General features: G+C 39.7%; 1 protein-coding gene across 7 annotated transcripts in view; it reads left to right on the plus strand.

Moving 5' to 3' along the window:
- The window catches only part of PHF21A (PHD finger protein 21A), a 135,220-nt gene that overhangs the window by 45,196 nt on the left and 67,035 nt on the right, over positions 1 to 22,989 (plus strand). For all 7 annotated transcript variants that reach the window (XM_053387300.1, XM_053387291.1, XM_053387312.1 and 4 more), the window contains exons 4-5: positions 2,155 to 2,187; positions 2,885 to 2,950. In XM_053387300.1, the coding sequence (XP_053243275.1) occupies positions 2,155 to 2,187; positions 2,885 to 2,950 (99 nt within the window). The remainder of the gene's footprint in view (positions 1 to 2,154; positions 2,188 to 2,884; positions 2,951 to 22,989) is intronic.

The raw sequence follows: 22,989 nt of genomic DNA on the forward strand, positions 1-22,989 counted from the left end.
GAGAGGCTGTGGGATGGGGAGACAACTCCCTGCCCCGGTAAACGAATATTGGAAGCACTTCCACTCATGTGGAGGCAAGTATTGGGTCTAAGTCTTTACGTATAGGTTTATGTACTGCCCCCACCCCAGCTAAGGGGTGATAGTCACACATGTGATAGTTAAGTCTTTATTGACAAGAGAAGCGTTTACAGCAGCTTCCACAGTACTCCAGGTACACATGTGCTTTTAGCCTCTAGGCAGTTGCCCACACGTCTGGGCCCTGTGGAGCGTTGCAACAACAGTGGGACCATGTACTCCACCTCCCCGCTGGCTTATATACACTTCTCTGACAGGTTGCACACACATAACCTGAGACATCTCCTGCATGGAAGTCGTCGTGTCTCTTCCCTCTTCAAGTTCCTCCTGTTTCTAGGAGACAATGGCATAGAGGATGGTTAGGCCTGATCAGCCTCTTCCTCCACCTCTGGCAGGTCCTGTGTTGCCCCCCACCGTTCATCCCTAACAGCCGTGCTCCTTCTTCTTCCCCCCCCCCTGCTCTGGCTCCTGCCTCATGAGTGGCACTGAACCGCATAATTGCTGACACCCTCTCCTAGGTCAGTCTCCTCCCCCCTTGCTTTGGCCACACACTCATCAGAGCGCTGTCAGCCCTTGACAGAATAATAAACAGAGTTCACATGCTCATTGCCATTTTTGATCCCTTAGCATCTTTGTCACTTTCAAACAAGAAAGATGGATAGGAACGAAAAAAGAAAGAAAGAAAGCTGCAAATCTTCTAACAAGTGACTGTGGGGTGATGAAAAATGCATCTCAGGTTTATTTTCTCCATTCCTTCAATTCTGGCAATTCAGAGTTTGTGTCCCTCTAAATTCAAATTATTAACCTACAAAAGAAAGTATTCTTAAATACATCAAAAGCAAATTTTGACAGACTTCGCTCACCCCAGAATTAGAATAACTTCAGCATTAAATACTTGTGGGAATGTAATGGTCAATACCTTTCTGCTTTAAAGCACAAGCCTCTCCTTTGAATTCAATGGTACCTGTGTTCTTTGCATGAAAGTGTGTTCTGTCAGGCAAGACATGAGGAGACTATTATAGATAGTGCATTTCTGCTTCCAAAAACTACTCTCTCTGTGTGCTCATGTGTTGGGGAGAGGTAACCAAATGGGACATCAATTCCCCCCGCCCCCCAGCAGTATACCATTTTATTTAGAATGATGTTGTCATGCTGCTCATATAGAGTGAAAGTATTGTTGGGAACTGTGGGAAAGATCACTAAATCCTCATATAGGTATAGTGCAAAATTGTTTACTAGTGCCAATTTAATTAATTTTGATAGATCAAACACATATTCTATATATATTAACCTAGCAGATTTATAGTGCTATGAGAAGTTAATTTATCTATTCAAGCCATTATCTCTTGTAATTTAGCTGGATTACACAGTTTAATTCTCAAGCAAGCCTTTTAAAATTACTGAATAAGCTTCATATCAAGACCAAGGATCAAGTGGTCAGAAGGAATATTTCTAATGTGCTCTCCCAGATGTGACAAACATCCTATGCCACTTGGTTTTTATACTGACTCTTTAAAAATATCAAGAAGTACCCAGAGAAGCAGAATACCTGAGGAATTTAGTAGGTTCTTTGGAGATTTATTTTTTTTTGTGTGAGGCGGGAAACTTAACCTGAAGTGCCAGTTCTTACAGAATCACTTTTCATTTATTTGTAAAACACCAAAAAACTAGGTGCTTTTGCTAACACCAGTAACAAGCCCCTGCTTTCTGACTTACAATTTAAGTATAGAAAAGTAGCGCAAGGGATGCAGCAAAGTTTGTTCTTTGACTTCTGTCCCTCAAACGAGACCATGTGAAGGCAATTCTGTAGTTTTTTATTACAGTATATAGATAGCTTTTTTTACAACTGAACTGATTGTCTGTGTTGCTTTTTATATTAGTTTAAGATTGTAGTTTTAGTTTAGCTTACCCAGCTTTATCCCTAGTAGCAGCATATTTAAACATGTGAATAAGGGTGGCAGAAATAAGCAACTCCTTTTATGAAAAATCCAGTTTTAGTCAAGGAGCACTGTATAGGTTTTGCTTGCAGAACTTTCAGTAAAGCACATGCAATACTAATACCACTGTCTTCTATTTTAGAAACTGGTTGCCCAAATGAAGCAGGATCCACAGGTAAATATGTTTTGTTCACACTCTTCATTCCTGAAGTCAGAATACAAACATTCCTCTTGTTGCATTTTTCACAAAGTGAAATAGAAAAGTTCATCAGATCATATATTAAGTATACAGTCTCAATATTATTTCTGACAGTGTTTTGTTCACAAAAAGATTATTAAAAACCATATCATGAAGAAGGTAGTGGTTTGTTTATTTAGTTCACCAAAATTGTAACATTGAAGGTGCATTCATTTTCTTTCACCTCATGTATACTATTGACACATTCTGGGGCAAAAGGTTTTAAGTGTGAAATAGCCTTTGGAGATGGGGTGGTGGTTTAATGTTAGCTGTATCTTTAAAAATAATTTCATTTTTATTTAGTGGAGCACATCACTGAAAGAAAATGTGGAGTATATTGTAGGGTACTCCTTGATGTCCTTGTTAATTAAGTCTTAAATGCATTTCATATCTTCATGAAATACATGAAAATGCCACCCAAATGATGCTAAATATTGAAAAGAGCCATAAAACTGTAGTACCAGGCAGTTCAAATAGGCTTCACTGTTGTGCTGTTTAAGCAATCCCATTGGTTACAACCTAGAGGCGCTTTATTTATAGCATTCCTATGAGTTTTAAAGTCCTCCTACTATTCTTTATTAAGAATTGAAAGAGCTTTCTCACAGATACTTTTTTTCTCTCTCTTTCTAAACAGAATGCTGATCTGAAGAAGCAGCTTCATGAACTCCAAGCCAAAATCACAGCTTTGAGTGAGAAACAGGTAGGGAAACTGGTATATTTTTAATAGCATCTTCTAAAGATACGTCTTCTCCCAGCTACCAGGAGAACTGCTAATTTTTTCCCCATGTGTGAAAATAAGTGTGGGCATCCAACACTTTTTGGCTCTGGTTTGATGTATATAGCAAAACAAAAATAAATATTGGATGCACCAGTCATAGATAAAGTTTATCTAGTGCAATGTGGTGCTGGAAATTTGTGAGGCAGACTAATGTAGAAGTAGGAAGACATTGGACATTTGAAGTGTTGCACATATGAAATGAACACGGTTGTTACAATGTGCCTGTCAAAATAAGATACTAGGTTTAGTTATTGAACTCCAGATGTATCTGATTCTTTTTTTAAAATTTCGCTTACTTCCTCATGGTGGGAGGTAGAAGTTGCAGTCCAACACAGCTGTGGCTGGATGCCCCCCTTTCTCTCAACTTTTCCTCCTCTGCTGGCTGTGTTGTATGCTGGGGCTCATCTGTGGCTGCGACCAGTTGCAGGTGTATTATGAGGCATGTCTTGGGTGTGGACCAGAAGGAAAAAAGTTTTCCCTCTGGTCCACTCCCTGGCTAGAAAAGCCAGCTGCGCCATGGTCCCAGCCTCAGTTCAGCTTGGGATTCCCTGCTCACTTTTTCCTTATTCTAGATGTTTGTGGGCTGCCCACTAGTATGGAAGCATGTCCCATGGGGTTGCTCTGCTGAGGAAGCCTTTGGTCACTGTATTCAGGGCCAGGCAGAATCATTTGCGTTCAGACTAATTGTGCCTGTCTGGGGGCTTCGCCTACCTCATAGCAATGGTCACAAATTATGGCAGAAAAGGCATTGGGTTGGATTCTTAGCTTTAATTGAGCAAGGGTGGGCGGACCTCACCCTGATCCACAGTATCAGGATAACCCTTTAATGGGATCCTAGGGCAGGGGGGTTAGCCCAATTTGATGTACATCATAGGGCAACCTTCAGCCTTGGTTAACCCTGCTAAGCATCTGCCAGGAGTCAGGCTAGTTGATGTTAGGATACAAAACCGATGCCGGCACCAAAAAGTTCTGACATCTGTAAAATTGTGGCCTCTTTAAATCCCAATTCTGTAGTCCTGTGTTTTGTTGCAACTAATGTCATATCTGCCCCACCTTACCCATAGCTCCATTGTGCCTAGGCTTGCAGTTGAAAATCTGGTTGGTTATTGGTTGGATTCAAGGTGCTGACCATTGTTTGCCACTTTGGTTTTCATTCTGATGGAGTAGGTGATGGGGGAAGATGGAAGTGCATGACTCCTGAGGTTACCCCCAAGTGCCAAATTGTGGTTTTGCATTGTGCCTTTTAAATATTTAACAATGGTTCAGTTTAGAACAAAAGTTCTAAATGTGCATGTGCATTATAGGCTAAGAGGGAATTTCTAATGAAGTTCCATTTCTGACTTGAGCCAGTAGAAGACACAAATAAATGTTTTGTGACCTTTTGTAAATTGTATTTCCTCGTGCTTTCCCACCTAAGATATTTGTCATGGCCATTTTGAGAGTTATACCAAGTGTCATGTACAGATTTTTATTTTTTTGTGCTGAATAAACTACTGCTTTTGCATTGTGAATGGTGGTACTTTACTTTTTAACTGTGTTGGTATATGGCTGGGGCATAGGTTTAATTATTTCTGTGCAGAAAGCCTTTGTGAATCGAGCTGCTGTTTAGAAAAGGTAGTTAGGAGTACTTACTATTTCTTTCCAAGCTGGTGCACTAGAATTATAGGAAACATTACTGTGGAGTTGCAGCTGTTTATATGCTGTGGGGAGGTTGTTCATAATGTAATACAATTATTTATATAGTATCCCATCTTTAATGATAATGATCCTTCCAAGGCAGCTTACTACTACTACTACTACTACTACTACTACTAATACTACTACTACTAATAATAATAATACAATAATAGCATTACCATTAGATGACAGTAAACCTTACCAGCTCATCAAGATCTGTCCCACACGGCAGTTGGTGCCAAGTGACCCTGTGCAGGAGGAGGGGACTGCTCAGTTGGAACAGGCTGTAATGTTACCTTTGCTTCCCTCCCTCCCTGTCCTGTTCCTTCCCCATTTTCCCCTAATGAGGGTGAACTGAGTCTCCATGCACCAGTGGAATTGGGAGAACCTATGCACATCAAATCACTGTGTATTGGAATCAGCTTCACCTTCTCTCAGTATTCAAAGAGTTCTGAACCCCTCCAACACTGTTTTTACTTTCGGCCTCCCAGATGCTGGAAGAATCAAACATAATAGTGTAACAGATCTTCTACCTTTCCATTGATGCAAGATACAATGGTTGCATTCGGGAAAGAGGTATTTAAAACAAACTTTCCTCACTACTAGAGTTGTTGAGCAGTGGAATAACATTTTATGGAAGGCAGTGAAATCTCCTTGTATGAATGTTCTTAAGAAACGTGTGAACAGTCATCTGTGGAAAACTGCTTTGACATAGAACCGCTTATAGCAGGGCAGAGGGTAGCCTATAGTGCTCACTGGGTGAAGTTCAACTCTATTGTATTGCAGTAGTGGAGGGAAAATCCTATAGTGTTACTTTCCTACCTGCTCTCCCCCACTCCCCACACTGTAAACCACTGCCTGTTTATCTTCCCAAAAACTTAATATCCTCGGTATGAAGTAAAATATTAAATTAAGGCACTCCCAAGTGTTTACCAATGCCCATGACTATACTAGATCTTTCTCCCTGGGGGTTCAGATATTGAAAGCTCAGTGAGAAGCAGAGGGGGGGGGGAAGACAACAAGATAATGTCTTTATCGAGAAGTGGAGCCTTTTTATAATGTACAGGAATAATAAGGTACAGGATAATGTAAACCCATTTGTGTTCCTTGGAACACTGTGATATTAATTTATTATGGTTGATTTTTGTATGGAAATCTGTACATAGATACTCCATAACGAAGTTTTTAACTAAAGTATGCTCTCTCACACTCAGCTCAACCTAGCGCATGTGGTGGTGCCCTGATGGGGACAAAATCCACTGTAGTTCTACATTGTGGTTAAACTTCCTAGTTACAGGAGATGGAGCTCAAGCAGGCATCATGTTTCTTTTTAAAGAACTGATTTCAACAATTTCTGCTGCTTACTACTTGAAAAGTAACTGAATCAAGCTGGGTCATGGTCACTGTGGCCTGAATCCAATACTGTCAGCATTAACTTTGTTTTTATTTTAAAAGAGGTTGAAATGAGATGGAACATGGTTAAAAGCAGAATGGCAAATGCTTTACCTCATGGAATCCTACACATCATAACGTTATGCTGATATGTCTGCCACTTCAGTCTCTGTCCTAATTTTCTTCAGTAAAGGTTGTTTTGTTTCTTAATTCTGTGTCATGAACTATGCTAGTCCCTAGGAAACAGCCAGCAAGAATTGGCTAACATTCTTTCTGAGACTTTAAAGAGGCAGCAGCTTTAACTTGTGTTTCTGAATAATTACCAGGTCCCTAAAATGCAACCGAGTGTTCCAGTGAATGAATGATCAGAATGTTAGCAACTAGTTGTGAATTGAAGGCAAATCTAGTCAGTTACTTAAAAGTTTTTAAGGTTAATATTGGTGATTCGTTCTCTGAAGTTGGCATAATAATGTGTGTGTCAGTAAATTCTTTAGCTGGTGCAGAGGGCCCCTGATTGTTTCAGGGCAAGTTTGATGCAATGCCAATAGATGAGTCATATTAACTTACCAATTCATATGTTGAGCCAGGGAGAGAAGGCTGTATATTGATGGAGAGGCTGTGGTATTAGGTGGAGCAAATTTTGTATAAAGCTTGGTTTTCTGGCCTGATTTGACAGCCTTTTAAAAGTCATGTAAGAGGAAAATTAAAAACTTAATATTGCTGTGCAGAAATAGATTATAATGGGTATTAGCTGCTAGTTCTTTCTTCTTACAAAAGTGTTTTCTGGATAAATCACAAGTGTTCTGTACATAGGGGAGAAGCATAATTTGGCTATTGTGATGAATTTTTATCTTTTCATTGAGTTGCAGTTTCTAGTATTTTTGTAAGAGCTGTTTTAAAAAGTGATTAGCTTGCAAATAACATGCAGATATTACCATGCAGCCAGCGTAGAAACACAAGCGGTTGGCATCTTAACAACATTTACCTTTTATCAAGCAAGACTCATGAAGAGGGACAGTCCTCACTCTGCCTGTCCAGTGCCCACTGTGTCTGCCCATGCTGGTTGTGGAAGACAAGACTTTTCTTCCACCACAACTAGCGTGGAAATCTTGTGGCTTGGCAGAGAAGGGATGGAGTGATCTGAACTCATCCACCAGCCTGCTCACTTGGCTGCATGGAATTCCGTGCATTTGCCTGTGACTAGCAGGCTACTTTTTTAAATACAAGGCTGATAATAGTAAATGCTCAGCTTGCTAAATACGCTTACTTAAGCTTTGGAACTTCTCCTATACTGACAGCGTGTCACTTAGGAAATGTGCGTTTCAGTGTCAGAAGCTGCAAACCAGCTTTAGATCATGCTGCAGGATTATTTTTGAGGTACTGTTAAATATCAAAGCAGTCAAGTTTTCAATCCCGGGGGGAGGGAGGACCTGAAGAAAGATGAAAACTGTTATTAGGATCGTCATTCCTAACTTTCAAAACTTTATTGTATTTTGAGATGGCCTACTTTAAGTGTGAAACAAGATGGTGGGTTAGGAATTTTAATAACTTTACAACAATATAGTGCACAGTACGCTTTGAGATAGGAAGTCTTCCTCTTTAGTAGATAAAGTTATGTAACTAGAGCAGTTTTGTTTACCGTCCCTTTGAATTTCTAAATATCTGCTGCTGACACGAACAGCAAAAAATTCATGTTTATATAGAAAGTGTTTTCTGATGGGCGCTCTTTGTTTTTATATTATGTTTTTATACTATAGGGCCCCAATCTTATGCACTCTTACTTCGGAATAAGCTCTATGAAATTCAGGGGAACTTAACTCAGAATACACATTCACAGGATGAGACTGTAAATTGCAAGATTAATCCTTTTACAGGGGAGTGAAGTATGTGTTTATGTCATCCACTGAACCAAATTCTTGTGTGCGCCTCTCTTCCCCGTTTTCAGAATGCATTTCGGAACTTAAGTGCTCCTTGCTAAAGTAAATGTGATTACCCTTCCGCTGGCTTCCTGAAAGAATAGATTTTTCAGGCAACAATACTTAAAGTACTAGCTAGAGGGAGGCATTACTCCCAGTTACAACTGTAGCAAGAATAAGGAAACACTGAAGTAAGCCATTCTTCCTCCCTCCCCCACTCTGTGATTTCTAACACAGAACAAAAACACAGTAGGAGTTTTTTTTGGGGGGGGCAGGGATAGTGACAGTTCCATACTGCAAAACACCTCAACGCAATAAAGGAATTTACTCCCCTATCTTGTTTCTTGCTTTTCTGGCTGTATATGTGACTGTATATGGTACAAGCTGGACTGGACAAGTGATAGTTTATGTAGCAACAACTTTGAGATTTGATACCGGTGCATAATGGCCACCCTGGCAGGTTGGAAAGCTGATTGTAAGGGAGGTTGATTATAGGAAGTCTTTGATCCCACATCTAAATATATCTTGAGGAACAAACCAGAGCTTCCTATTCTAGTCTCCACCTACTGTTTTTGTGTTTAATATTAGAAAAATGTTCAGAATTGAAGTAGATCCATAGGATTCATTCCAGGATAATACAACCTATTCTGAATGCCAGTATGCAGAATTTATTTTTACTTTATTTGGGAGGAAGTAAAATATTGTGATAGAGGACTTTTACCTACAACGCCGCTTCCTTTGCAGGCAGTCGCATACAGATAATTAATAAAAGTTAATTCTTTTAGAGAGCATATCAGTTGATTTACTTTCATTTGTGAGTCCCAGAAAACAAAATTTCCCTGCCATAAGATGTATAAGAGCTCAAAAACTGCTGTCAAGTGTAAGCAGCACTTGCAATCCTCCCAGCATCATAAAGCAGGTGGCAAGGAACTTTTTTGGTTCTGGGGGTCAGGTCTTTATCTGGCTTCACCCTGCAGGCCATCTTTGGCAGGTGGGTAGGGCAGTTTACCTGTCAATCACATAATGTCACTATGATGCCACACAAAGCAGACATTGGCTCTGGCAGGGACTGTTCCATTGAGCAGCAGTGAAGTAAAAGGGGTCTGCTTGCTGTATGTGAAGTGAAAGAAAGCAAACTCAGTTTTTTATCTGATGCTGATCCTTTTCAAAAAAATTTAAAAGATATTTATTGAAGTTTTACAAAAAGAAGAAAATTACAAAATAAAAAGAAAGCAGGAAAAGAAAAAAAATACAAAAAATACAAAAATACATAAAAAAGAGATAAAAATACAGAAAAAGTAGATAAAAAATAATTAAAAACAAATCAATTTTTTCATATCTTAAATTTCGTTTGCTTATTTCCCTTACCTCCTCACACCTCCCTTTTTTGTATTCCCATTCGCATGGTTAATTCAGCAAATCCTTACCCTCTTTCTTTTATCTTAACTCTATATCTCAACATATTATAACTTTATATTTTCATCCATTATCAATCCATTTTTACATATTCTTATTAACCTTGTTGCTAAGGCCGCTTGATTTCAATCCAACATCATTTTAACATTCATTAATTTTAGAATGTTTCTGCAAATAGTCTTTAAATTTCTTCCAATCTTCTTCCACCGACTCTTCTCCCTGGTCTCGGATTCTGCCAGTCATTTCCGCCAGTTCCATATAGTCCATCACTTTCATCTGCCATTCTTCCAGGGTGGGTAAATCTTGTGTCTTCCAATACCTTGCGATGAGTATTCTTGCTGCTGTTGTAGCGTACATAAAGAAAGTTCTATCCTTCTTTGACACCAATTGGCCGACCATGCCCAGGAGAAAGGCCTCTGGTTTCTTCAAGAAGGTATATTTAAATACCTTTTTCATTTCGTTATATATCATCTCCCAGAAAGCCTTTATCCTTGGGCACGTCCACCAAAGGTAAAAGAATGTACCTTCATTTTCTTTGCATTTCCAACATTTATTATCGGGCAAATGATAGATTTTTGCAAGCTGGACTGGTGTCATGTACCACCTGTATATCATTTTCATAATATTCTCTCTTAAGGCATTACATGCCGTAAATTTCATACCTGTGATCCACAACTGTTCCCAGTCAGCAAACATAATGTTATGTCCAACATCTTGTGCCCATTTAATCATAGCAGATTAAACCGTTTCATCCTGAGTATTCCATTTCAACAGCAAGTTATACATTCTTGAAAGTATCTTTGTTTTGGGATCTAACAGTTCTGTTTCCAATTTTGATTTTTCCACCTGGAAGCCAATTTTTTTGTCCAAATTGTAAGCCTCCCTTATTTGATAATAGTGAAGCCAGTCTCGCACTTTATCTTTTAATTTCTCAAAACTCTGCAATTTCAATTTGTCTCCTTCTTGTTCCAAAATTTCCCAATATTTCGGCCACTTGGCCTCCATATTGAGCTTTTTCTGAGCCTTTGCTTCCATCGGTGACAACCACCTTGGGGTTTTATTTTCAGGTAAGTCCTTATATCTTATCCAGACATTAAACAATGCTTTCCTGACAATATGATTTTTAAATGCTTTGTGTGCTTTAACCTTGTCATACCACAAATATGCATGCCACCCAAAAACATTATTAAAACCTTCTAAATCCAAAATGTCTGTGTTCTCAAGAAGCAGCCATTCTTTCAACCAGCAGAATGCTGCTGATTAAGCAGCCATTCTTTCAACCAGCAGAATGCTGCTGATTCATAATAGAGTTTAAGGTCTGGCAGGGCAAATCCACCTCTTTCCTTTACATCAGTTAGTATTTTAAATTTTATTCTGGGCTTCTTGCCCTGCCAAACAAATCTAGAAATGTCTCTCTGCCATTTCTTGAAACAGTCCACTTTGTCCAAAATTTGCAATGATTGAAACAAAAATAACATTCTTGGCAATACATTCATCTTTATAACAGCAATTCGACCTAACAAGGAAAGCTTCAAATTTGACCATATTTGTAGATCCTTTTTCACTTCTGACCAACATTTCTCATAATTGTCTTTAAATAGGTTTAAGTTCTTAGCGGTCATATTAACCCCCAGGTATTTTACTTTCTTAACCAATGTTAAACCTGTCTCCTTCTGAAACCTCTCTTTCTCAATCGGTGTTAAGTTTTTCTCAAGAACTTTAGTTTTTAACTTGTTCAACTTAAATCCTGCCACATGACCAAATTCTTGAATCAGTTCTAATACTCTTTTAGTACTAGATTCTGGCTCCTGTAACGTCAGTACTAAGTCATCTACAAAAGCTTTCAATTTGTACTGTTTAGCTCTGACCTGTATACCTTTAATCAAACGGTCCCTTCTGATCATATTTAGCAAAATCTCCAGGACCAAAATAAAAAGCAATGGGCAAATTGGGTAGCCTTGTCGTGTCCCTTTCTCTATCTTAAATTCCTCTGTCACCACGTTATTAACTATTAGTTTAGCCTTTTGTTCTGAATAAATTGCACTTATACCATTTTCAAACCCTTGACCAACCCCCATCCCCTGAAGATTTTTCTTCATAAAACTCCAAGAAATATTATCAAAGGCTTTCTCCGCATCTACAAAAATTAAGACTGCTTTAGTATTAATGTTCACTTGCAATGTTAATTATATTCCTCGTATTGTCAGACAAGTGTCTACCCGGGAGAAAGCCAGATTGGTCTTTATGTATCTCCTCCACTAGTACCTTTTTTAGCCTTTTAGCCAAAATATCTGCAAAAATTTTATAATCCACATTAAGCAGGGATATGGGGCGGTAGTTCTTAAGTTGTGTCTTTTCAGACTCATTTTTCGGTATAAGTGTAATATAGGCTTCCTTCCACGACTCTGGCACTTTTCCCCCCTCCAAAATTTCATTGCAAACCTCCTTGAGTGGTTGAATTATCCAATCTTTCAAAGATCTATAATATTTTGAGGTTAAACCATCCGGCCCTGGAGATTTGCCCAACTGCATATTCTGGATGACACCTTCCACCTCCTGTTCTGTTATTTTATAGTTCAACATTAACTTATTTTCTTGAGAGATTTTTTGTAGTCCATTTGTTTTCAAGAATTGGTCTATATCAAACTCTTTCTGTGGCCCTTGTGTATATAACTGTTTAAAGTACCTCTGGAAGCATTTTCTAATTTCCACTGGATTCTGCTGATCCTTTTCAGAGGCTGAAGAAATCAGTGCAGGACAAGCTTTCCAAGAAGATTCCGCCCATCAGCTGATGAAATCATTGGCATCATCAGATATGCGGGGTGTGTGGTTTAGAGCAGATATCTACAGACCTTTCAGATCCTGGATCCACTTTTGACCTAAACATGCATTTGGGGACCCATTTCTTAATCTTTTACCATGTATTTACATGGCAATAGTGTTATTTTTATTACCCACCTTGGGTCAGACTGCGACCCACTAGTGTGGAGCTTTCCAAACTTTTCATGTCGGTGACACACTTCTTAGACATGCATCATTTCGTGACACAGTAATTTAGTTTTACTAGCAAACTGGAGGTTAAACTAACCTCTTTCCAGTCCCTGGAGGAGCATGGGGAGTGTTCGTGCCACACACCTACATACTGCAGCCAACACACTAACGTGTCTTGACACACAGTTTAGAAAGCTCTGCACTAGTGGGTCCCAATGCACCAGCTATGGGGAAATGGTCTCACAGTCCAAATGGGATCCCCTGGTGGGGCCAAATTGGCCCCTGTGTTGGAAGTTCCCCACTTCTGCCATGGTTTCGCTGTATGTGCAGATGCGCAAAATGACGTCACATGCATACGCAGAAGCGGCAAATCGTGACTTGCGCAGACTCGGGTTGCGTTCCTCTCAGGTTGCGAACGGATCCCGTTCACAAACAGAGGTACCACTGTATAAGCTAAGCACCAAATAAGCTAAGCACTTTAAACCTAGGTTGTGGTTGCCACAATGGAATGTTTAAGCACCTTTTTTTTGCAATGTGATTTCTTGTTGTTGTTATCCATTTCATTTCTATGCCACTTTATATTTTAAAGAAAAAATATCAAAGCAGTTTGCAATACGATCAAATAAAACAACCCAGAATAATAGAAATTTAAGCTTCAAGGAAAATATTTCATGTCTTTCTCTCTAACTGACATTTTGCTTCCCTTATATTTTATTTACCTACTTAATTTATATAGCTGCTCCATAAGTACTTTTGGAAGCCAGTGTGATGTACTGGTTAGAGTGTTGGACTAGTGCCTGGGAGATCAGGGTTCAAATCTCCTCTTAACCTACTTCACAGGGTTGTTGTAGGGATTTACTGAGGACGGGGTGAACCACATACTCCTTAGAGAAGAAGGTGGGATATAAATCAACAAATGAGATCTTCGGGTTAAGAAAGCTTAAGAAAGCTGGAGGAGTTAGCCAGATGGAGATGTCAGTTGCCAACCTGGCATCCAGAGATCTCCATGTGGCCACAATTGGACCTGTACCAGTCACAAAACACACCGGGCACCTGGGGTTTTTTGAATGCTGCCTCTGACTGAACTTCAGTTCTCCTGGAGTGTACTCATTCACTTAAGCCACTGTCTCTTCTGAGTTCGTACTTTTGTAAAGCTCAGGGCATCCCTCAACCCAAATGCAGTCTAGTGCTTTTTCAGAACACTTGCCCTAGACAAGAAATAAGTTAATTAGTTTTTAGTTGCCTCAAAAGGCCTGTTCTCTCTCCCCTCTCCCAGGAATTATGCTTTAAAGGAAACTTCTTGAGCCTAGTATTTAAAAGATATACTACATTGGTAAAAGGGGATTCAGTTTTTAAGAAATACACATCAACTTTTTAGGAAGGAAGAAGGAAGAATTGACTAGTGTGAAAGCTTGAACACTAAGGGCCAAACTAGATGTGATGTAGTTACATGAATTGCAACATGCGCCTTTTTAATGATGTGAATAGGAGAAACCTGAGCAGCCATTGGAGGCTTTTCTTGAAAAGCAAACAGCATCTATGGAGATGCATGTTTATAGGAACAAGCAGGGGGAGAAAGAGTTAAAACTCCCCTTCCCGCTCCCCATACAGTGATACCTCGGGTTAAGAACTTAATTCGTTCTGGAGGTCCGTTCTTAACCTGAAACTGTTCTTAACCTGAGGTACCACTTTAGCTAATGGGGCCTCCCGCTGCAACTGCCGTGCAATTTCTGTTCTCATCCTGAAGCAAAGTTCTTAACCCGAGGTACTATTTCTGGGTTAGCGGAGTCTGTAACCTGAAGCATCTGTAACCCGAGGTACCACTGTAGTCCCAGTGCTGCTATTTACACAACAAAAAATGCTGATGTCTTAAAAGAAACATACCGCTGCACCACTTCTGTATGTCCTTAGAGCTGACTCACATATAAGAGGCAATGAATATAGTCAGGGAAGGCAGGTCCACTGGGGCATAGCCTTCCCAGAGAAAATGTAAAGCTTTTTTTTTTTTTTAAATCCTCCTCGAAATTTCAAAGCCACACACTCTTTCCTGTCCCAAACACATTTTTTGCTCCCTTTAATATACGGAGGCATTTCTGTCAATCAACTCTCTATCCAGCACAGGAGTCAGAATTGCTTCAGAAACAGCCCAGTGTGGTGGCGGCATTGGCCTAACAGAATCATAAATTGGTTCTAAGTATGCTCAGAGCTGTTTTCTTGAAGGCCCAAGAATTAGCAGGGGGTGCTTCTTACTCTGAGGGCCTTTCTTTTCATTTAGTCCAGTATTTGTTTTGTGACCTTGCTAGAAGAACAAGCAAGCAACAGTGGGTCTTTTTCTGTTATAAATATCCACTTTTTTACTTAATTATCTTGCTTTTTAAAAAATTGGGAAATTGGAAGTAGAAATGGTGGGATGGCTTGTGTATGTTTTGCAACGAACTCTGTATTAAGCATTTCCCCAAATTCACTTATTAAAAGCTGCAGCAGCTGTTGCGGGTGGGACAGGGCAGGTAAGGTTGTTGGAAGCCACCCAGAGTGACTGGGGAGGCCCGACCAGATGGGTGGGGTATAAGTAATAAATTATTACTATTATTATTACTAAAGTAGATCTGGGCCATGTCCAGTTCCAGAGTATTTCCCAGAGTATTTCCAGAAAAAAGCGTGTGGGAACCCCTGGCAAGGAATACATATTGAATGCAAAGGAACCCTGCCACTATTATTTCTGCCTTGCTCTTTTGTGAGTTTGTCAGTGAATTTCTAAAAGAAAACTTTTGGGCTCTGATACTGTCTGGATATGACCCCACATCCTTCCCTACACCTGGAAGATGCTCTCCTAAATCTCAGACATAATAGAGGTTGAGTATAATAAGTCTGGTGTGATGAACTCTGCACATGAGCAGGACTGAGCCATGCATGCAGATATGTTCTGATGTGCTCTGGCTCAAATGAAACCAAATTAAAACCTTGTGTCATGTGGTATGGCTTAATTTCTAAACAAGAGGTATGGAGTCAGTCTTGCCTGAAAATCATACGTGATTCTTCTTACATGGAATCTCATTCCCTTTCCTTAGATGTGCAGAGAATAATGGATGTGTATGTTTGTTTTTAGAGAGGAGGAGGCAGTGGCACTCTGCACATGTGTAATTGCAAGTCAGAATGTTACCAGTTGCCACTGGGTAGAGTCCCCCTCTGTTCTGGAATTCTTACAAGTGGTGTTAGCCACTGACGTGAAAGACACTCGTGGCAAGTTTTCTCCCTTGAATTTTTACTGCTTGTATTGGCCACATTTGAGAAAAAAACAGCACCCTTGCTGTGCACATCTACCTGCCTTGTTCTTTTTCTGTTTGTGCTGTACCTATTACATACTCTAATTATTTTTAAAGATTTGTACACAACAAAAATGCATACGAACATCTCACCTCTTTAATAATAATTCAGAGCAGCATATATAGGTTTCCCAGGTGCTCTGTCATCTTTGTGCACTAAACAGACCTGCTTAGCTTCAGAAAGGTTGCTGCACTACGTGCCTTTAGACCACTGCCTTGGCCCTTGTAGGGAAGAACAGTAGCTGCCAGATGTAGCAACATTTTTTGCCATGGGTGATCATGTTCAGATAATTATGAGATACAGAAACACATTCACATGACTAGCACAGCAGGAACAAGCATTACTCTTTCAATATGCTTTCAGCTGTAGTTGTTGCTGTCTTTGTGCTTTAAATCAGCAAAAGACAACTTGTATGCTGTGTTTTCTGTTTGGTCTAATGGTGTTTGTCTGTTTTGTCAGTGTTGACTATGACTGGGGAGAAAATAATACAGATTTTGCCTGGGTTAAGTTTTGTCTGTCTGAAAATTAATTGTAAATATTTGCTTGTTACTTGTACCTGCGGTGATGCAATAAATGTTGATACTAAAAGCCTCCCAAAATTTCCACGAATGTAAATAGAAACATTGCATTGGATCCAAAGGGTGCCTTTGCAAATGCCATGTGTGCAACGTAATTTTCCCTCTCCCTCTGAATGTGTTGCCTGTTACAAGCACCTTCTGTGAGAGGGGAGAATTACCCAGATTTGGGTGGAAGTATATGGGCTGTTTGAACATTGGCAGGGTAGATTCATTGAGACTCCATTATAGTATTTCTTCTTGATTAAAAATGTTCTATGCAAGAAAATTCATAGTTTTAGATTTGCAGTGATCTCATTTTCTAATACCCATCTTTTGAGGTTTGCTTATCTGGGCAAGATGTTTTAGACCATCACTATTAATCATGATGGTATTTAGTGACTCTAATCAGGTATTGCGAAATTCATTAACAGGTCATTTTTCCTGCAGAAGAAAGGGGAAAAGCAAATGAAGAAACAGGCTACTCCCTCACTGGAAGCATTTGGGAATTTCTGGTCTCAAAAGCAGAATCATAATAAAGAAAATTCTGACCTTGAAGAAAAGGAAGAGCAGCAAATAACAAGCTATTGCAATGGAAAGGCTGAGAGAGACCATGGCAGTTATTGGAACTGAGTGGGCTACTTTCTTGCTTTTTTTCTTTGAAAGCACGAAGCCTGTAGAAAAGCCATGTGTTCCAATGCTTTCTGACATTCTGCCCCCTAAGAGAACTTTTCTGATGGAAAGCACTTCAAACACTGTTGCTTGTATTTAACATTGTTGGAATTACATACTGTTGCCCTGGTTTCCATCAACCAGGTAGGGCTGGTGGGGCCCATAACTACAGTTAGCTTTAGGAAGAGTCATAAGGTCTCTAAAGCTTTCACTTTACTGGTCAAAGATCAAGGTTAGAATAGTATTTAGTTAGAAGTCCTCCCTTCTGTAAGAAATATGGGTCAGGTAGACTGCATGAGGGAACATAAAGTTGACTGCTCATAGCTGATGACAGAATAACCAGGATCTGACTGAGGCACTTGATTGAAGTAACATAGGCTTGTGTAAATCTATCCAAATAACAGTATATTATAGCAATTAGGGGTTTTTGCTGTCGTCTTTTAGAGAGGGGAGGCTATTCTAATTTTTATATTTCTAAGTTCTCATGTGTGAGTCTCTGAAGTGTTCCATGCCAGTAAGTTGACTGCATGTTGCTTGACAACGTAGATATTGTTGAATATTCCATGATTCCAAGAATGCCAGTGTGTCTCAATGGCAACTTACTTTTTACATTTCATTATGGTATTATTTATAAGCAAGTGAGGGCTGCTTACACCCTACTCTGCAGTGGTCAGACAAATTTAGCACCAGAGAAAACTTCTCTTATTGGCTGCCATCTATAGTTACAGGCATGCTCAAATAGGAACAGTCACCTGTTAACATGCCTCACTATTTAGGAGCACCTGTGATTCCACCATGCTTGCAGTGGGAAGCACAAAGTGCCCCCTTTATTTATGCATTTCATGGAGAAAGTGGATAGAGATTTTATTTTATTTTTAATCTATTTCATAACGCTAGATAAATGGTATGGATTCTGCCTTACTAGAGTGGAACTCTGCTAACAGAGTATGCTTCTGTTGGCAGAGGAGAGGTGGCGGTTTCACCAATTGCCCCTCCCCCCTGCAATTTTATAAAATCTGCTCTGGAGGGTTGGCATGGGGTGGCGGCACTGTGGGTTGCATGGGGAAAGGCCTCCATTTCCATTTCCTTAAATGGGAGCCTCTGCTGGATCTGCTTTGTGGAACAAAATGTCTGGCTTTTATTCTGTTTTAAATATTTATTGTGTATGTAGTTAGCTACCTCAAGAGTCTTTGAGAAATGGGATAGAAATATTTGAATAAATGATTCAATCTGAGGTTTTAGAATTGGGCAGGTTGTTACATCTTTACTTGTTTTAGAAACCTCCTTATTGTTTCCAATCTAAACTTATTTAATATATTTATTCTTCTACCGTGGTCACTTTCAACTTAAATAAACCTTCCCTCCAGTATACTATTGTCTCTTCTGCTGTGCTTGTATAGTAATTTTCCTTTATTTTTTGCTGTGGTTTTAATAAAGTTAAACAGACCTGACTTTTTCAACCACCACACCTAAGATGAGTTTTCAATTTCTGTGCTTCTTTTAATTGCTTTTCTTCACTTGTGTTTGACTACTGTATTTTGAGAGGAATGAATTCTAAGTTGGATGGATCTTTCCCAATGAAGTCTTGTCAGTACATTCTGTGTACTGTTAGTGCACAAGAAATGCAATATGAATACTACTTGTGACTATAGATTTGCTTATTCAAGAGCATGTTAATTTGTTGGTTTAGGACTTGCTCAATGTAACGCTTTCTGAATACTGTAATATATTTGTGTTGAGGCTGTCTACTATACACTTGATTAGGAAAATAAATTGAGGAAGGATTAATAATAATGTCTGCAACAGTGGTTCTTCATATGCTACAGAATATAACTGACAGTTTCCACAGTCAGGAAAGAGCTTGGAGGGAATGGTTGTTCCAGCTGTGAAACCGCTTAGTTTAATTATGAGCTGGAAGCTCCACCCCTTTCTGCCTCTGACAGACCCTGATCTAGGCAAATGAGCACACATGCCCCTCCCGCTTCCTAAGTGCAGCTAGATCCTGCCAGTTCCTGTTATTAGGCGGTTGGGATGGTTCCCAAATGACTGATGTTGAGCCCTCTGGTTCTAGGACAGAGATGTTTGGATCCAGTGGCTCCTCAGTGCCACTGGCAGTGCAGAGATATATACTAGTGGCATATAATTATGCACAAAAATAACTTAGTGACTTAAAAAACCAACAACTTGCAAAGTTCCCCACAAAGTTTGTTGACACAAATAAAGTTAAACAGCTTTACCTTCTCTAAACTGTCAGTGAATACCCATGATTGTTTAATCTAAATATAAACATTGAGGGGGAAAGAATACATCACTATATAAATTTACAATATAATGATGAAACGGGAAAGTTTTCCAAGATTGCAGCCTCTATTTGTCTCAAGCTTCCCCCCTCCCCTTTTTAGGGGGGGGGGAATCCATTATTTTTCTACAAAATTGTCCTTTATCCTCTATATGAAAGTGGCAAGTACCCAAACTTATTTCAGGTTTGAATAATATTGTTGAGAATTGGATTTGATATTATGAAATTGGGACTTGCAAATTGGGGTGGATGGAAAGAATAATAATAATTTAATAATAATTGTTATTTCTACCCCGTCCATCTGGCTGGGTTTCCCCAGCCACTCTAGGCAGCTTGCAAAAGAACATTAAAAACAGAATAAAACTTCAAACATTAAAAACTTCCCTAAACAGGGCTACCTTCAGATGTCTTCTAAAAGTCAAATAGTAGTTTATTTCTTTGACATCTGATAGGAGGGCGTTCCACAGGGCAGGCACCACTACCGAGAAGGCCCTCTGCCTGGTTCCCTGTAACCTCACTTCTCGCAGGGAGGGAACCGCCAGAAGGCCCTCGGAGCTGGACCTCAGTGTCCGGGCTGAACGATGGGGGTGGAGACGCTCCTTCAGTTATACTGGGCTAAGGCTGTTTAGGGCTTTAAAGGTTAGCCCCAACACTTTGAATTGTGCTCAGAAACGTACTGGGAGCCAACTTTCAAGGCCGGTGTTATATGGTCTCGGCGGCCACTCCCAGTCATCAGTCTAGCTGCCGCTAGAATGTATATAAGAATGGTCTGAAAGGAGGAGAAATTCCATTCTTATGTGCCATCCCATTCTATGCAACCTGCAGTTGATCTCTGGGACCTATTTTCAAAAGCCCACAAGCAAAGGCATGTGGGATAGGTAGAAGGTTGAGGACAAAGGGAGGAATTAAAGTTTTGCTCCTCCTCCTGCCATGAGCCAAGATACATACGTATGCTGAATTCATACAGAGCCACACATTCATAGATGAATACTCTCAAGTATGTGCTCATATCAACAGATCACACCTGCACATCATTGTATGCATGGACACATAATCCTGTTTACCTATTAATCTCCCTGACCAATGTCAGGTGGCCATGGGCAGATTCCTATTAAGCTGGTGGAAGTTGTGAGGTGGGGGTGCGTGAAGAAACAAGGATCACTTTGCTTGGGGAAGTTGTTTTCTACTGTTGTTTCTTGGCAGAGTGTGTGTGCCTGCCCACTTTGGACCCTACTCCTGTGGACCTCTGGCATATGGCCACTCAGTATATTATCTCTGAGGAAATTCAGCCTTTAACAGAAAAAAAGATTTCCTACCCTGGCTTAAGGGAACTGGCCCTGCCCTATCCTTGGGTTACATCAGTTTTGGGAAATGGGGGCAATAGAGGTATTGCTTTGACACCCCCATGTTTTATTTATCTTTGATAGAAATCCTTTCCTGCACTGGGTGATTTAATCTCCATGATTGTCTGGATGCAGACAGACCAAGATGCTATGTTGTCAAGATCATTTGGGAAATAATTATCTCCATTTCCCCTTTAGAGTGCTACTTTCTGAAATTCACTGTGCTGGGCCAGAATATTACATTTTGAAGGCTTTTCTTCAGCATCTGTAAACATAATTAGTGTAGTTCAGTTGACCTAAAGTATCAACATCTATTTTTTTGTATCAACAAAAAAAGCTCTATATTTTTTCTTGTGACATTAGGATTTTTTAAATAAGATAATAGTTCCTAAATAGGTTTTGTACATTGTCCCCAAACATATGTAAGCAACATAAATTCATTGAAATTATTGAGATTGCATGTATTTAAGTCTTGAAAGAAGTGACGTTATATATACAAATTGATGGGCTAAGACAAGCCAAAGGAACTTCTTTCAGCTTCTGGTGTATTAAGAATTGGTACAGTGAATCACACCTTTTTCTTTAGCATAATATAATAGCATGGCTGATATTTGAAATAAACTACATAGAAGTTAACTTGACATATTTATTCTGGCGACACTATGAGTGTAGATCTATACAGAATTCGTTTACACGAATCAGTGACCTGTATGACATTTGGCAAGTGAAAAATAAATTTCTCCTTACAGCTTCTATTTGCAGTTTAAAGGAGTATTATCATTTTTATTAGATTTTTCTACCATATACTTCAAGAGAAGTAATGAATGAACTGTAGCACTATGCAGAAAGCACTTACTTTCTGGCCATGATCTCATGTGTGCAAGAAGGGGGTGAACTATTTTCAATGAGGAGTAAATATTACAATTTTAGTTTTCGAAAACTCTTTATCTGGTCAAAAACTCTAACTGGTCAAGTGTTTCAAACGTCATCTCAACCTTTTGGTGCTTAATTTGGCTTCTCTGTGAGCAGAACATTACAGCAAGAACATATTGAGGACTCATTTCATCAAATTATACTATTTTGGAAGTGAATGTGTGTGACTGTTATAAGAATCTCTTTCTGAAAATGAAATAATCTCAAAGTGATCCATTGACTTGCATAAAATGTTAGTAATCAAGCTCTTCATGGGAGCTCATAGTGAATTCTTCTGAAGAAAACCTGACCTGAACATCCTAGCTAATGCTGCTCTTGAGTTCATAGGAACATAACATTTTGTTAAAGCTGCTTTTTCCCTTTAGGATTAAATTGAATTTCAAGTAGATTGCTGCAAAAGAAAGTATATTTGGCAGAACTTTCATTGTTCTCTGCGGAGCAGTTATTGACGTAACAAATGGACAGAATTTGTCTCTGCATGGGAACATGTTATATACATGGACTTGTTGACTGAGCCACAAGTCAAGGCTCTCTATTTGAACTATTTTCTTAGGAAGGAATTACATTTTAAAAACATTACTTTTCACTAAAGTATTTGTGGGAAATGGATTTGAACAAGTAGTTCATTATTTGGGCCCATCTATTCCGTAGTTGGGACATGGGTGGCGCTGTGGGTTAAACCACAGAGCCTAGGACTTGCAGATCAGAAGGTCGGTGGTTCACATCCCCGCGACGGGGTGAGCTCCCATTGCTTGGTCCCTGTTCCTGCCAACCTAGCAATTCGAAAGCACATCAAAGTGCAAGTAGATAAATAGGTACCGCTCCGGCGGGAAGGTAAACAGCGTTTCTGTGCGCCACATGACCCAGAAGCTATACGCCAGCTCCATAGGCCAATAAAGCGAGATGAGCGCCGCAACCCCAGAGTCATGACTGGACCTAATTACCCTTACCTTATTCTGTAGTTAGTTTTCCAGTCTGGAACTTTACCTCTGTATTTTAGACAGTATTGTAATTTGGCACTTGCCATTCTTACCTGTGACCACTCAGTTTCCTGCTTAGAGTGCTGCTCCTGACTTTTTCAGCTGGTCCAGTTGCTACTATAATTGCCTGATACTGACTCATTAAGAGTCAGTAGAGATCCAAGAAGAGATCCAAGATTTAGAACCTCAAAGCCAAAGTGAGAGCATTTGGGTCAAAATTAAGGGAGAGAAGAATAACAGTGACCTCATTGTGGGAGTTTACTATAGATCCCCAAGCCAAACGGAGGACATAGATGATGCCTTCCTGGAACAGATGGCCAAGCATGCAAAAGGAAGGGAGATAGTAGTAATGGGGGACTTCAATTACCCGGATATTTGTTGGATGTCAAACTCAGCCAAGAGCATAAGGTCAAACAGATTCCTCACTGGCCTTGCAGACAACTTCATTGTCCAGAAAGTGGGAG

The sequence above is a fragment of the Podarcis raffonei genome, chromosome 1 (assembly GCF_027172205.1).
Source record: "Podarcis raffonei isolate rPodRaf1 chromosome 1, rPodRaf1.pri, whole genome shotgun sequence".
NCBI classification, from domain to species: domain Eukaryota; kingdom Metazoa; phylum Chordata; class Lepidosauria; order Squamata; family Lacertidae; genus Podarcis; species Podarcis raffonei.